Below are 17587 nucleotides of genomic sequence, written 5' to 3' on the forward strand. Positions count from 1 at the left end.
CTTAGCATCACTAAAAGTAAGAATACCACACATTGTATCCTCATGGGTGATGGACTAGGACATACACAGGCTTCTGTAAAAATACTCTTACCTAAAAAAAAATTTGCCACTAATATACACAACTCTCTATATTTAATTACCAATTTACAAGAAATATATGAGATACAGGAACAAGGTACCTCTTCCAGGACAATACCACTTGCAGAGCAACAGATCAAGTCCAGAATCTGGGACACTTTACAGGACAAAGTACTCAGTTTCTCCAACAAATCAATGACATGGGAAAAAAGGAGTGGAGGGATTGTACAGAATAAGTGACTAAACAGACATAGTAACCAAATTATATTATATTTGAAAAACTTACATGATTCTGATTTCAAAAAACCAATTCTACTAAGACAGTCTTGGCCCAACTGAGAAATTCTGAAATATGGACTGTATTGGATAATATTTAGGAATTGGTATTAATTTTGTTAGGGTTGATAATGAATGGCCTAGTAATAGTACTTTAAGAAGTCCTTATTAATTAAAGACAATTACTAGGGAAGAAAAAATGTTAGAGAGAAAAACAAGATTGACAAAATGTTGATGTTGTTGAAATTAAGTTCATTTACTATATTCCCTATTAATGTGTGTATGTTTTAGTAAGACATTTTTAAAAATAAAAGAAAATTAAAAAAAGTAACTAGAGATCGTAAGATTGCAATGTGAACTGTTAAAAAAAATTATTACCATTTTCAACTGCTAATCTGTGTGGATGGAAATTTCCTTGATGGTCTGCAACAAAATCAAAATACAAAATCACAATACAAAAATAAATTGGAGGCTGAGACATATAGAGATTATCATTTTTATTCATAATCATTCATTTCAATATTACACTCCTTATAATAGCTTCATGGTTCAGATTGACTTTATAATAAGAGTATGCTATAAATTCAAATGTAAAATAGCTTTATTTTGAATAATAAAACCTTTATTTTGAATAATAAAACACTTCTCTTATCTGAAGTTCTCAGTAAGATATGTGGAGGTGGAGAGAGTCTAAGACCTTAGAAAAGGTTTGAAAATCTTCTGCCCTAGACTATTCCTTTCACCTGTTTCAGCTTTGCTTTGTACAAAAAATGTTATGATTTACAACTCAAAGTGAAGAGGTTGCTATTAAGTATCAAGAAAGGTATTGCATATAGTTAAGAGAACATGATAATCTTCTTGCAAAGAATAAATTAGAGTCTGGATGTGGAAGAATACTTGGTCTAGAAGACCTCTTTTAAAAAATGGATTGCAGCTGGGCACGGTGGCTCACACCTACAATCCCAGCACTTTGGGAGGCCAAGGCAGGAAGATCACTTGAAGTCAGGAGTTCGAGACTGGCCTGGCCAACATGGTGAAGTGCCATCTGTACTAAAAATACAGAAATTAACCAGGCGTGGCAGCACGCACCTGTAATCCCATCTACTTGGGCGGCCGAGGCACGAGAATCACTTGAACCCAGGAGGCAGAGGTTGCAGTGAGCCAAGATCGTGCCACTGCACTTCAGCCTGGGCAACAGAGCAAGATTCCATCTAAATAAATAAATAAATAAATAGTGATTGCAAACGTACTTGCAAAGGAGACCAGGAATTTCCTCAGATAATGGTCCAGAGCTTTTCCATAATGAATGGAAGAGATACCTAATCCTGAAAAAGGTTGCAGTACCTTTCATTCCTCCATTCAAGAAATATTTATGAGATGCCTACCTTGTATCAGACACTATACTAAGCACTGGGAATACAGAGAAAAATCCCTGCCCTTATAGATTACATTCCTAGTAGAGGGAAGACAAGAATAAGCAAAATAGTAAATTACATAGCATTTCTGAAGATAAGTGCTATGGATAAAAGTAAACCAGGGTGGAGGATAGACAGTATTAGAGAGGTTTCTATTTTTAAAAGGATGGTCAGGGAAAGGCTGAGGAAGTGCTCGAGTAGCCTGAAGGGGAGTAAAAGAGCAGTTTTGTCATCTCAGAAAAGAAGATTCTAGGCGGAAAGAGTAGCAGTGCCAATGCCATGGTGAAAGCATGCCTCAGATGTCTGAAGAACAGCAGAGGCTCATTTGAGCAGATTAAGCAAGAGAGAGAGAGTGGTTGTAAATGGAGTTGGAGAGGCAACAAATGGGTCAGATCATGGCAAGCCTCACAGGACAATCCCAAGACTGCCTTTTACTTTGGGTGGCAACGGGAAGCCACTGGAGAGTTTGGGGCAGAGAGGAGATCTAACTCACGTTTTTATAAAATCACGCTGGCTGCTGTTCTGACAATACTGTAAGGGGAAAGATAGAAGCAATCCGTTAGAAGGCCAGGACAGTTTGCAAAAAATGGCCTCCAATTGCTCCCAATCTCTGTATACAAACTGCTTTACAAAGTGAGTTTGCTGCACCCCTCAGAAAAAAAAGTAGACTAATTTTCTGTCCCCTTCATCTGGCTTGACCTGGTGACCTGCTCTCACCAACAGCAGGGAAAGTGAAGCTGTAGAAGTTCTAAGTCCCGGCCTCAAAAGGCCACATAGTTTCCTCTTGTTATCTTGCTTCCATTAAACCACCACGTAAAGAAACATAAACATGAGATAGTTTACTGACCACGTAGAGCAGAGATAAGCCATCTCAGCTGAGGCCGCCAAACCTACCAGTGCCGATCACTACATGAGTGACCACAGGCAAGACCAGCAAAAGAGCTGCCCCACATCTACCCCAAGTCCAACCTAAGCTGCCAACCACAGAATCACAAACTAATACATAACTGTTGGTTTAAGCCACAAAATGTTGGGAGTAGGTAACAATGGATAACTAATATAGAGGCTACTGCAAGATCGGGACATAAACAATGGGGGCTTAGACTAGGGTGATAGCAGTGGGTAGTGACAAGTACTTGGATTCTAAATACATTGTGAAGGTATAGCCAACACACTTTCCAAAGTAACAGTATATATATATAGATTGTGAGATAAAGAAGAGTCAAGGATGATACTCAGGTTTTTAGCCTATGTCATAAAAAGGATGGAGTTTCTGTTAACTGAAATAGGAAAGATTATAGGTAAAAAAGGAAATTTCAGAGTTTAGTTTGAAATATATATTAGTCATCCAAACAGAAAATGCTGAGTAGGCACTGGATATACGGAGTCAGGAGTTCAAGGGAAGGCCAGGCTGAAAATATAAATTTGGAAGCTAGTAGGGTATTACTAGTATTTAAAGCTAATATTTAGGCCAGGTGCCGTGGCTCACACCTGTAATCCCAGTACTTTGGGAGGCCAAGGCGGGTGGATTTTTTGAGACCAGCCTGGCCAACGTCTCTACTAAAAATAAAAAAATTAGCCTGGTGTGGTAGTGCGCACCTGTAGTCCCAGCTACTCAAGAGGCTGAAGCAGGAGAATCGCTTGAATCCGGGAGGCAGAGGTTGCAGTGAGCCGAGATCGTGCCAGTGCACTCCAGCCTGGGTGACAGAGGGAGACTCCATCTCAAAAAATAAATTGGCCGGGCTTGGTGGCTCACGCCTATAATCCCAGCACTTTGGGAGGCCGAAGTGGGCAGATCACGAGGTTAGGAAATCGAGACCATCCTGGCTAACACGGTGAAACCCGTCTCTACTAAAAACACAAAAAATTATCTGGGCATGGTGGCGGGCACCTGTAGTCCCAGCTACTCAGGAGGCTGAGGCAGGAGAATGGCGGAACCCGAGAGGTACGGCTTGCAGTGAGCTGAGATGACGCCACTGCACTCTAGCCTGGGGGACAGAGCAAGACTCCATCTCAAAAAATAATAATAAAATAAAATTAATTAATTAATAATAATGCTACTATTTAAAGGCTGAATGATATGATCCAGAAGTATAAGGTCTAATGACTGAGCCCTGAAGCACTCCAATGTTAACAGCACTCTTATCAGGGAGATAAGGAAGAACCAGTAAAGGAGTCTAAAAAGGGACAATGACGTAGGAGGAAAACAAGGAATTGTGGTATTTTTGCTAATAAGGGAAGAAAGTGTTTTAAGAAGCAGAGATTGGGCCAGCACCATGGCTCACACCTGTAATCCCAGCACTTTGGGAGGCCGAGGCGGGTGGATCACTTGAGGTCAGGAGTTCAAGACCAGTCTGGCCAACGTGGTGAAACCCCATCTCTACTAAAAATACAAAAATTAGCTGGGTGTGGTGGCACATGCCGGTAATCCCAGCTACTCAGGAGGCTAAGGCAGAAGAATCACTTGAACCCAGGAGATGAAGGTTGCAGTGAGCCGAGGTCACGCCACTGCACTCCAGCCTGGTCGACAGAGTGGGACTCTGTCTCAAAAATAAAAATAAAGAAGCAGAGAGTGACTAGCTGTCTCAAAAAAAAAAAAAAAAAAAAAATGCTGACAGGTCAACTGAGAGGTAAAAATTTGGAACAGACCTTTAGATTTAGGAAAATGACAGGCCAGGCATGGTGCCTCCACCTATAATCCCAGCACTCTGGGCCCAGGCAGGAGGATTGCTTGAGGCCAGAAGTTCAAAACAGCCTGAGCAACATGGTAAGACCCCCACCGCTACAAGAAATAGAAAAATTAGCCAGGTATGGTGGCACATATCTGCAGTTCTAGCTACTCAGGAGGCAAGGCAGAAGTACCACTTGAGCCCAGGAGTTCAAGGCTGTGGCGAGCTATGATCACACCACTGCACTTCAGAGTGGGCAACAGAGCAAGACTCTGTCTCTAGATGAAAAATAAAGTCACTTTTAGAAAAGTAACTTCTTAGATAAGTTACTTTTAGTAACAAATAATTTTTTGATAGAGGTGAGGGAGAAAGCCTGATTAAAGTGGGTTTAAGAAAGAATAGAAGGAAAGAAATTGGACAGGATTATAGTTATACCATAAGGGGTAACAAATAAATTGTGCAGTGGCTTAAGCAGGAATGGGGTCAAAAGCTATTATTTTAAAATGGAAAAATACCAGCATACTTGCATAATGAACAGAATAATCTAGTAATAAGGGGAAATGCAATGTTCAGAGAGAGAGATGCTGGAGCCAAATCCTTCGGAAGGTAAAAGGAATAAGACCTAGTGCATAAGTGAGGAGCTGTCCTTAGAAACAGACTCTAGGTCAGAAAATAACAGATGGCAATCTTAGGTAAATGCAGGTATGCCAACCTCCCACATTCATGGCAATTGCCATTCACATTAAGGCATTTCCTATACCTCTGGGCCCAGAATTGACCTAAAAATACTCAACATAACTTCCTAATCCTACCAATAGATAAGAATTGGCACACATGATGAAATGTATTTGCAAAAGTATTTTGGGAGTTCAAAGACCAGGAAAAGGTACATCAAAGCAAACAGGCCACACTGTCCATCCTTTCTCCAACAGATAACACAAATATTCACTGGAGACATATATGTTATTTTTAAATTTAGAAACAGTACTATGCCAACTGTCCTACTCTGACAGAAACTACAATGACTTGATGGGTAAACGTTAACAACAGAAAGCTTCATCAAAATTTAAAGTCCCAACTACTAAAAGCTAGCCATATGCTTCAGAGAAGCACTGTCACCCTTATACCCAAATCTAAGCTCTTTCTAACCTATCTTCTCCTCTAAATAATCTTTCCTCGCTCTCTCACTCCTTCCCAAGCTTTTACACTGACACCATAGTCAATAAGCTTTCTTATATCCTCAGCCTCTTCACTAGATGCTCCCCATACCTCCTAGGCCTAATAGAAACTAAACTCCCCTTCTTTGGTGGCCCCCATCAGTAAAGGCTAATCATCCTTCCAAGTCCCAAGGCCCAGAAGAATGTTTCCAGACCACTTACCCCATCCCACCCCCACCCCCTGTACTTTTGAGGGCATAACATCTAAGTATCTTCATCTCTCATCTATAGTGATCACCACCATAGGCAATCTAAACCTCAGAAATTAGGATCACATTCTACCCTTCCTCCCTGGGTACCACAGTCATCTACAGTCATCTGGGTGAGCAATTCATCGAATGCACCACCAGTCTCATTGTTCCTGAACACCTCCATTTCTACCATCTATATCCACAGCCAAACCCTACAAGCCATCTGCACCCTAAAAATCTTAAATTCCAATATTCTACTCTGACCAGAGGATTTCTATCCTTTTCATTATCTCCCTTTTAGCTACAAACACTTGTATATTTACTTCATCCAGACTTTTAATCCTTTGAACCAATTATGTTATCTCAATCTTTCAGCTCCTCCTGGCTCTATCCTCATCCCTATCCAGTCTAAACTTCACATTCCATCACTCTGACAATTCTTTCACCAATAGTTTCAACTCCTTTGCAATCTTACCATACGCACGTAACAAAATCCAAATACTGTATCAATCCAACTATTTAGCATCTCTGGTTCTAGTGAATTTTGCTGCCAAAAGTCACAGAATCATATGAACTAGTATTATTACAAATTAATGATCCTGGCCTATCTGGGAAACCTTCCAAAAACTGTAGTTAGCTCTTTCTCCTATTCCCTATGGCATCTGACCAGTCTCTTCTTGTTGGATTCTCTCCCTCCTTATCTTCTAGACATCCACTGTCATTAGGCTGTTCCTTCTGTCTTTTTCACTGGGTCATCTTTCCTACAGGGTGGTGTTTCCCAGCGTTTCCCTTCTGCTTTATTCTTTCTTATTCTACAAACTCTCTTAGGCATCATCCATTCTCACATTGTTTTAACTACCTATAAATTGATAGCATCCTAATCTCTATCTCCAGCCTAGAACCCTCTCTTTATCTCCAGACCAAAGCAGCCAAATGCCCACTGAACAGCACCAACTGTGTGACCCAAACCCATGTCCAAGACTACTGATCTTATTCTCCCCATATATCTGATATTGCTCATGTGATTCCTATCTCAGGAAGTCATAAACCTAGGAGGTATCCTTGACTCCATCACTCCTTCATCCCCTACATCCATCTGGCCACTAATTCAATCACCTTAATATATCTGGAATTCATCCTCTTCTCTCCAGCAGCACTGCATTTTCGGAGTTCTGTCATATGTAATGCAAATGTCTGCCTTACCCCACTACAATTCATTCCTCACATTGCCTCATGAAACTGATGTTAACTTTCTTCCACTTAAAATCTATTACTCATGGATCACCATAGCCTCCAGATTAAAGCTCAAAATGGCTAACATGGTGTGGAAGAGAACTTTCATTATTTACCCCTTGTTTACTTTTTAAAGTTCATCTCTCTATTCTCTATCTTAACACATTAAGGGTCTATGTCCTGTTTCTAAGCTATCTATTTGTCCTCACTGCTTTCTTGTGCCCAGAATGCCTTATCCTCTAACCTCATCAACTAATTCCTACTCACTTTCAAACTTCAATTCAGATGAAAATTCCTCCATAAAGCCTTCTCTGAATCTCCTCAAACCTCGCACACAGTTTTCTCTATCCCCCACTATACTATGTGAACGACTAATTATAATGTTTATCCCATTGTATTTTGGTGTTGTTTATGAAGTCCATGCAATACTGTAAGTCCTTAAAGAAAAGTTAAGGACCTAGCACCAAAGTAGTTGCTGTCTTTGCTGAATGAAGGAATAAAAAATAATGAATACAATACCTTTAATAACTATGACTCTTTAAAAATCACATTTACTTAAGTGTTTCAACAATTAAAAACATTTAATAAAAAGTTTCCTCCATTCTTCTCCACGTGTATGTCCTAATAGCATATACTAAAATCAGGTTTGGTTACATAAACCAACATGTGCAATGATTGGGAAATAGAGTAGAACTTAAGAATAAATTATGAAAGCAGGTAGGCCAAATAGAAAGGCTTGTCAAGAGAGAAGGGAAAGATACACCCTGGCAACCAAAAAACTTCATAAAACTACAGTTACAACACCCACAATTACTGTATTACATTTGTTCAACATACGTATCAGCCAAATTAGCAAGAACTCATCTGACCAAAAGGAGATTAGAAGATACCTTCTCCAGTTTAGGAGCGTCAGTGGATGCTTCATTGGTCCCCAGGCAAGTAAAAAGATAAATCTTTAAATAAATAATAGTAATAAACTGACTATCTATGCAAGTTGGATTCTCAATTTCCTTTGGCCTAAAGAAATGTTTTCCCATCATGAACAATGGAAAGCTATACAGTATTTAAAGTCAAGGGTTTTGGAACATCTTCAAAATATATAAAACTAAAGTAACTCAGACTAATTAAATGAAAGCCAATATAAACTTTTAAAATCATAAACACAATTTTATTACTTTCAATATGACCTGAGTAGGGGAAAAAAAAAAAAAACTATGAGGCCAGAAGTACTTAGAGGGTTACAAAAACTACATTTCAATCCATTGTTTGAAAATAGATGGGCTCTTCCACATCACTTAAAACTTTGTTGTTTCAAATCATTTACATGGAGGAAATTTACAAATATCCCTTGTCCTATCAGCTTAGCAAATCTTGTTTCTTATCATGTGGAAATAGTAACAAAACCTCCATCAATCTATTACTAATTGTGAATCACAGACTTATACTCATATAAGTATACCATACTTTATTATACCATGCATCTCTAGATCTATAGATTTCTCATCTCCTAAAGAAATACTTACTAATCACTTGATCAAAATTTAAATTATCACCCTAATTTTCTTTTTGTGCTTAAACCAAGTTCTTTGTTATACATCAAGAAATACGGATTAAGATCAAGATTTGTTATAGACTAATAATCCTGACATTATTATTTCCTTACACTTCCTCCAAATATAGTTATTATTTCTCATTGTGGTTTTTTCCCGCTAGAATGTTAATGTCCTCAGCTCTTGAATTTTCCCCCTTAACCTTGCAATCTTGATCAGGTCCATTTCTAGAACTGAAAGATGTAACACCAACGCGGAGGGATCACTTGAGGTCAGGATTTCGAGACCAGCCTGGCCAACATGGTGAAACTCTGTCTCTACTAAAAATACAAAAATTAGCTGGGTGTGGTGGCATGCGCCTGTAATCCCAGCTACTTAGGAGGCTGAGGCAGGAGAATCACTTGAACCTGGGAGGCAGAGGTTGCAGTGAGCCGAGATCGCAGCACTGCACTCCAGCCTGGGCGACAGAGTGACCCTGTCTCCAAACAAACAAAAAAATAGCAATGCAAAATTTTAAGAAGTTATATTTTCTTAAGTTTTCCAAATTCCTAATAGTGATATAAACAATTTAATTCAACTAATCATTTGTGGACAATATCCCAAAAGTGTCATGAAGCTAAGAATATTATGTCTCAGACTGTTTCATAAATCATTTTAGACGGGGAAAAAGCCAAACGATTTACTGGTAAGCATCATCAATCAATTAACAAATGAAAAACTCTGGTTATACGTCCATGAAAATTTTGATTTCAAACTATTTATTACAGGGCGCGAGGCCGTGTTGCGCCTGCTCCAGCTCCTCCCGATAACCTTTTGGTTATCAGGCGTCAACTGGAGGCAACAATCAGTTAAAATCCAGTAAATTTGGGGTTAATGAAACAAATGTTAAAATAGATATAATATTGATAAACATTAGCCAAGCGATGGTAACTACCTAACATTGATTAAGTAAGCAAATAATCAAGGCAGAGGTTTTAGCTTCCACTAATCTATAAAAGCAAGTCAAAATGCTTTGAAAATTGCATTTTTATGCAATTGTTTCAATATCATACCTTTGTATGTAACATTAAAAAGCTCACGATTACTTCATTTCAAAATTCAGATGAGTCACAGTGCTTTCTACGCAGGAATTGGATGTGAATCAAAATTGTAAACATGCACTTGCTTGGTAGTCAAAAAGTGAATGTGGACAGATACAATGTTCGTTGACACAGTAAAACATAATCATAAAATGCATCCTGTGTTTTTAAAATAGTTACTTCCTAACTGCTAACACAGTTCAGGAAACATGCCATCTACCCCTCCTCTCCTGGAAAATCTCAAAATTATACTAATCCCATTCCTCTTCTTACAGATAGGCCACTGAAACCTGGAGTCATTACTGATAGAGTTATCAGGATTACACCCTCAGAGCCACGATGGTTTCAGGGATACTAGAACCTGAAAATAACAACAACAAAAAAAAATTTCCAACTCAAATCTAGACAATAAAACTAACATATAAACTGGAAGAAAACGCAGGAAATGCCGATTTTAATACCTGGTATGAGGCTGACCATTAAGGAATCCATCAAAAAAGTTTGGAATGTATGAATGAATGACTGCATGAAATTGGCAGGATTTCATTCATTTCAAAAGCTCCAAATTCAGGAACCACACTGAGATATCAGGACGCCACAGCTGAAACTAAAACTCATAAAGGGTAAATGCAACATAACTGCACGTCTCCACGCGTTAGCTGCTGCGAAAATTTCAAAACATACATCTAACATACTCTTTCTTCAAGTAATTGCCGCAAGTGGGGACGGAGCCAGAGAACTAGGAGACTGAAAACAGGCCCTGCTCACCCATAAGCCTTTGCATTATAAGTGGACATGATCTGAGTGAGTCACCGGGAATGAGGAGACAGTCACCCCAGGCCAGGCAGGACGCGGCCAGAATCTCCTGCTCTGCCCCCAACTAGGGAACCCGTCGAAGGAGAGTGGGACGACTGCAACCTGCTGCAGCTAAGTATGCAAGGATCGCGCCGACCGGCTTCCGAGTCGAGATCCCACTAAGTCCCACCGCAGTCACCACAGCCAGCCCTGCCCAGGTATCTCGGAGCTCCGTAACCTCAGAAGGCCTAGTCCTCCAGAAGCTGAGAGCCCCAGCAGGACCGGACGAGGGCAAAAAGCCCCCTCCCGGCTGCCCCTCGCCGCGACGCGGCCCTGCCGCCACATGCTCCACTGCCCCGTCTCCCAGCTCAGCCCCAGCCCCGCAGGGCCTCAGCCGCCCTCCATGCAAGCCGACCGGGCCGCAGGCGGCGCGACCCGGCGGCTCCCGAGCAGGGGGGCAGCGGTGGCAGCCCGCCGCCCCGCACGGCTTACCTCCCTTCTGCCACAAGCTCAGCCCAGCGCCTGCTGCCTGACGTGGCCCGCCCCGCCGCCTCGAACGCCCGGGGGCGGGGACTGTAGGAGAGAGCCAATGGGCTGCACATCGCGAGGCCCTGTTCCACCTCCTCCGGCTGGGGCCCACCCTCCCCGGCTCGCGCGCACGCGCGTCTAAGGCCCGGGCCGCGCACTGCGGTTGAAAGGTGGCGTGGGCGGCGGACCCGCGCTCCGCAGGCGAGCTGGTGCGGGAGGGCTGCGCGCGGGGGCTGGCTGTGGAGCAGCACCGCAGTGAGGAGTTAGCCCAAGGAAAATCAGATTAAAGGAAACTGCCTAGAGATCCCACTGCAGCGTGCCCGGGTAGTCCTGTTGGCAGCCTGCCCCTATGCAGCTTTTGGCAGTACAGAACAGCTTCTTGGTATTTGGAGATTTTGTTTCTCGGGGGAAATAAATAATACTGATAACATTAAGGATTCAGAAAATTTAAAGCAGGCAGCCGACTTGCCGCGAAGACGCTTCGTTCTTCGCCTAATAGCTACTTGGTGTCTTTACTTCATTTGGCCAACACAGAACACTGCAGCTCTCCACGCCACTGTGGTATATCCACTTGTTAGATAGTCCTGAGGTAGTTCTAGCCCAAGTGTTTCTGCTGATCTAATCTGGGGGGAATTGGCGCGAGTAATTATTCTGTTACGATTTTGCCCAATACTTACCGAATGATAAACATGTATTTTCTCGTGGGGCGGGGCGGGGGCTCCCACGTGAGAAGGCTGTAACAGACAGCAGCCACGATGAAACACGCTGAAAAGAGCCAGCAGAAAAAAACGAGGAGAGACTGGTATGACGGAGTGGAATTCCGGTTGTGGATGACAGAATGGAAATTATACGCAAGATGAAAGAGTTAAGACAAATTACTCTAAAAATATCTGACTTACTTGTTTCTAAACCCTGGGGCGCCCTTAGGAAAAAATAAAAATAAAAAAATAAGTGCCTGGGCCTCATCACTTGGTTGAAAAAGCTCTGCTGCCAGATCTTGACATTGATATTTTTCTAAGTTTCCAAAGTCATTTTAATGTGTAGACAAGAAGTTCTGTTTCTCATTTGTAGGAAGAATTTGGTTCCCCATCACCTCAGAAAAGTAATTATGTATCACAGACCATTAACAGTTTTCCCAATATCCAACTATGCATTCACCCTCTAAAAATTTATCTAAATTAATCTTGGGGCCAGGTGGGGGGGCTCACACCTGTAATCCCAGCACTTTGGGAGGCCGAGGAGGGCGGAGTTCAAGACCAGCCTAGGCAACATGGTGAAACCCCATCTCTACTAAAAAAAAATACAAAAATTAGCCCGGCGTGGGGTTGCACGCCTGCAGTCACAGCTACTCTACTCAGGAGGCTGAGGCAGGAGAATCGCTTGAACCTGGGAGGTGGAGGTTGCAGTGAGCTGAGGTGGCGCCACTGCACTCCAGCCTCTGATGGAGTGAGACTCTGTCACAATCAATCATTCAATCAATCAGTATTGAACCTACTTAAAGTTATTCAACCTCTGTTATCCTTTGCTTCAAAAGAGTTTTATAAGGCTTATAATTCCCTTTTTATGGACTTTGATGATACTCTCTTTCAGTCTTCCAAATGCACCAGTATTTCTTTTAGGACTATTTTAATATTTTTTCTTCTATTCCTATATTTCTTGAGGCTCATTAGTCAAAATTATAATTAAACACATAACTCTGTAAACAGCGCTGTTCTAAGTATATAAATTTATTTAATCCACAGAACAACTTTATGAGGCGGTTACAGTTATTACCCACATTTAATAAATAAGGAACCTGAAGTACAGCAAGTGAAGCATCTTGACCAAGGTCATGCACCTACCTAATGGCCAGGCCAAAACTTGAATCCAAGCACCGTGGTGCTCAATGAGTAAACGTACTGCCTCTGTTGTAGAAAGCCTGGTTTTAGGAACACACAGGGAAATGCCCATTTAAAGAATGATGTTGAGTCTACTTTTGACACCGTCTTAGTATGTTCAGGCTGCTATAACAAAGTATCTTAGACTGGGTAATTTATAAACAATAAAAATTTATTGTTCACAGTTCTGCAAGCCAGGAAGTCCAAGCAAGGTGCCAGCAGATTTGGAATATGGTGAGGTTCCATTCCTCATGGATGGTGCCTTCTGTGTATCATCACAGGATGGAAGGGGAAATAGATTACCTGAAGCGTCTTTTATAAGGGCACGACAGGAGTCCTCATAACCTAATCACCTTCCAATGGCCCCACCTCTTAATCCTGTTGCATTGGAGTTTAGGCTTCAACACATTAACTTTGGGGGACACAAACATGTAGGCCATAGCAGACACCTATCCTAGATTCAGATTTTGGGCAGGATTGAGGAACTTGACCATTAAACTTGGAGCCTAGAACCGATTTGACTGCTTTTACTGCAGATCTAGGGTTAAGCTGGAAGTCCATGGGTTCACCCCCTCCTTCTGGGGTATACTCCTTCCATACAGGAACTGCAATTCAGCAGGGATCATTTCACCTTTTAATTTATTTAATCTAATGCTATACCAGGCACTGTGCTAGGCACAGGAGATACCAAGATGAAAGACGTATTCTAGAGCCTTATGGAGCCAGCTCATTCTGGAGACCAAGTCAGCAGCCACCAGATTTATTTATTTATTTTTTTTTTTTTTTGAGACGGAGTCTCGCTCTGTCGCCCAGGCTGGAGTGCAGTGGCGCGATCTCGGCTCACTGCAAGCTCCGCCTCCCGGGTTCACGCCATTCTCCTGCCTCAGCCTCCCGCGTAGCTGGGACTACAGGCGCCCGCCACCACGCCCGGCTAATTTTTTGTATTTTTTAGTAGAGACGGGGTTTCACTGTGTTAGCCAGGATGGTCTCGATCTCCTGACCTCGTGATCCGCCCGCCTCGGCCTCCCAAAGTGCTGGGATTACAGGCGTGAGCCACCGCGCCCGGCCCACCAGATTTATTTTGACAAGACTAGAGAGATAGGCTTTTAGGACCAGAAAGGATCTCAGAAGTTGCCAGTTCATGACAAAGTTTTCTCTGACAAATTCTGAAGTTAAAAAATATGGACAATGTATTAAGTTTTCATAAAAATAAATTTATTCAATTTAAAGGACTGTCCTTTTCCTGAGATTATGCTTTGTTCTTTTGTTTTGTTTTAATGTTAAAAGTACCCTCTCAGGCCGGGCATGGTGGCTCACACCTATAATCCCAGCACTTTGGGAGGCCAAGTGGGAGGATAACTTGAGGCCAGGAGTTCAAGACCATCCTGGGCAACAGTGAGGGCCCCCCCCATCTCTATTAAAAAAAGAAGATAGAAGTTTTCTCATATGAAATGATAATAGGTTATATTTGTTGGGAATTTTAGTAAGCTTAAAGTCTTATGTTGGAACTCAAAATTTTTTTACGCTTCACTGATTTAATCTAATCAAGCCAATTACACAGAAGGGAACTAAAATTCTAAAAGGATACAGGTTCATCTTCAATTCTTCAATGTCATATGACTAATTGCTTTTTGTGGGGGGCTGTGGTTGGGCAGGGTTGTTTTTTGTTTTTGGCTTTGTTTTGGTTTGAGGCAGGATCTTACTTTGTCACACAAGCTGGGGTACAGTGACACGATCATAGCTCACTGCAGCCTCACCTCCTGAGCTCAAGCAATCCTCCCACCTCAGCTTTCCAAGTAGCTGGGTCTGCAGGCACAGACCACAGTGTTCGGCTAAAATACACATATATTCTACTACTACATTCTAATAAATATATGTATATATAGAAATGAAGTCTCACTATGTTGTCCAGGCTGGTCTTGAACTCCTGGCCTCAAGTTATCCTCCCGCCTCGGCCTCCCAAAATGCTGGGATTATAGATGTAAGCCACCATGGCTAGCTGCTAATATGTTTTAGAAGGACTAAAACCCTGATTCCCTGACTCCTAGTCCTATCCTCTTTCTACTGCATACCTATTGAATAGCTTGCTTTATGCACTGGGATATAAATTTTTAAAAATTTAAATTTTTTTTTGAGACAGAGTCTTGCTCTGTTGCCAGGCTGGAGTGCAATGACGCAATCTCAGCTGGCTACCTCCACCTCCTGGGTTCAAGCAATTCTCCTGCCTCAGCCTCCCAAGTAGCTGGGACTACAGGCGTGCGCCACCATGCCCAGCTAATTTTTGTATTTTTAGAAGAGACGGGGTTACACCATGTGGGCCAGGATGGTCTCTATCTCTTGACCTCGTGGTCGGCTCACCTCAGCCTCCCAAAGTGCTGGGATTACAGGCATGAGCCATCGCGCCCGGCCAATAACAACAAATTTTAAAAGAAATTAAGGTGAAGGCTGGACAAAAAACATTAGAACAGGTTCTAATAGTCCACCTATGTTCTTAGCCAGGAGGAAAAAGATTCTGCCTGCCTAATTAATCATGTTAACTAAATAGCTTACTTTCCTTCTGAGCTGAAAGCAAAGAATGGAGCCTGAAGGAATGTAGCTACAATTTATAGTTAAATTTTGATTGAGCTATAACTTAGGAAAGATCAGTTTAACTTAGTTGGGCAAACCTACATCTGATGCAGATGTTTGTAGCTCTCTACAGCTGGTTCGCTGACTTTCAGCCTGAGGAATATTTCTGAGAAACAGCAGAGAGAGGGTGGTCCTTCATAGGGGTTACAAGAGAATCACCTTTATTCATGTAACCTGTGGAGGGTGCGCTAGACTTAATTCCAGAAGGCCCAGCTCAGACGCAAATTTCACTTGAAGGATTAAAACACCTTTCAAATCTGTATGTTCTAGACATTGTACATGCAAAACTCTGCCTTTGAAATATTTAAGACAAACTACCGTCTTTAAGAGGTAGGCAGGCAGATAGTATTTCTGTTCAACTCCTTGTATTATTTCCACTGAAGTAGTTAAGCAGTTCTCTATTGTATAAGACCCTTTAGATAAGCACACATTTTGAAGTCAGTGTAGAAGGGCCTATTGACTTTAACAACAACAAAAAAAAAAAGAGAGTAAGAAAAATGTGCCCACTCCCAAGTCATTAACAGAGCTGAAAAGAATATGCTAACAAAAAAAAAGACACTGTAGTCTGAATCCTGTACTGTAAGGAAGGTCATGTCACCCACAGCATCAGGAGAGAGACACAAAGCCTTGAACTCAGGCCCAAGCATGCTGGGCTGGCTCAACACGCCCACGCATTCATCATCAGGCACGAAGACTGGGAGGAGAAATTCAGTACTAAATCACAGAGCTCCAGTGTCAGCACATCACAGAAAGCAATCTATTAGATTTAATTAGATACACGAGTCTCCAATGGCTCCCTATTTCTTTCTAAGTAAAAGCGAAAGTTTTTACAAAAGCCAACAGGGCCATACATGATCTCCCTCCCCTGCACCACACACCTCCATCCCCAGCACACACACACACACACACACACATACACACACACACACACACACACACCACACAGACTGTCTATTGCCCCTTTGACCTTGTCTTCTACACTCCTGCCCAGCTCACTCACCCGGCCTCCTGGCTGCTGCAAGATCTTGGCATTTCTCCCCAGATAGCTTTGTGACTCATTCCATCAGATCATTCAAGTCTTTGCTGAGATGTTACCTTCTGGATAAGGCCTACTCTATCAGTCAGGGTCCTGGCAAGAATCAGATGGTACAATCAAACTAGGAAACATTGAAGAGTTTAATAAAAGACTATAAACAGAGGTATGGGCAGGGATTAAAAAGATCACAAGGGAGACGCAGTAACATTGGGGCCCCCAAATCACCCCTAAGCTGAAAGCAGAAAGGAGAGAGAGTAGTTACAAAACACAAAGAAGCTGTGTTTGGGGCATTTGGTCAAGTAACACAGCCAGTCCACAGTGACGCTACAGGGAGGGGGTTCAGGGAATTACTATCTTCACTTCCCTCCTTCTCCTCTCTCTTGATCTCCTGAAGCAAGGGAAGCCTGTGCTGCAGTTATAGGTCGGCCTCCTGCAGCACTGTGAAGGGGCAAAAAGAGAATATCTGACACACTTACCTTGGTCACCTATAATAAAGATTGCTGTGTAACACACCACCCCAGAACTTAGTGGCTTACAATCACAAACAATTATTCATTCTCAGGATCCTGTGGTTTCCTAAGCAATTCATATTTAGGCTGGTTTTCTGGTACCTCCTGGATCTCTTTACATGTCTGCAGTCAGCTTAAAGCTTGGCTGGTCTAGGATGGCCTCATTCACATGCTTGGTAGTTTGCTCAAGGTCAGCTTGGGCAATAAGAATGATGTAGCCATGTATCTCTAATAACTACAACCACTTTTCTTAATAACAAGACAATATCAGATCCTTACTAATATTGACATACATTATTTCAATGTAATCCCCATGCTAAAAATAATCCAAATTTTTATGTGACTCAATGTTCCCAGCACCAAGGGATAGAATATGTTTGATCTAAGCCAGCAATTTCTTTCTGAAATGGACCAGACAGTAAATTTGCCTCAAGTCTCTTTTTGTTCTTCCTGATATAATGTTTTTAATTATTGGAGGTGCTGAGAGGATTCAGTAAAGCAAAGGA

General features: G+C 41.9%; 1 protein-coding gene across 3 annotated transcripts in view; it reads right to left on the reverse strand.

The window, feature by feature from the left end:
• FOCAD (focadhesin) overlaps window positions 1-11065 on the reverse strand; it is a 312606-nt gene extending 301541 nt beyond the window's left edge. The window contains exons 1-2 of one of the 3 annotated variants that reach the window (XM_063696326.1): window positions 1444-9133; window positions 733-777 (exon numbers count right to left, since the gene is read on the reverse strand). In XM_063696326.1, coding sequence (XP_063552396.1) covers window positions 733-777; window positions 1444-1705 — 307 coding nt within the window. In that variant the 5' untranslated portion in view covers window positions 1706-9133. Of the gene's footprint in view, window positions 1-732; window positions 946-1443; window positions 9134-10995 lie in introns of those variants that run through there. The other 2 variants (XM_019034046.4, XM_063696327.1) reach the window with 2 other exon arrangements.
• Window positions 11066-17587: the final 6522 nt, after the last annotated feature.

The sequence above is a fragment of the Gorilla gorilla genome, chromosome 13, assembly GCF_029281585.2.
Source record: "Gorilla gorilla gorilla isolate KB3781 chromosome 13, NHGRI_mGorGor1-v2.1_pri, whole genome shotgun sequence".
Lineage (NCBI taxonomy): Eukaryota > Metazoa > Chordata > Mammalia > Primates > Hominidae > Gorilla > Gorilla gorilla.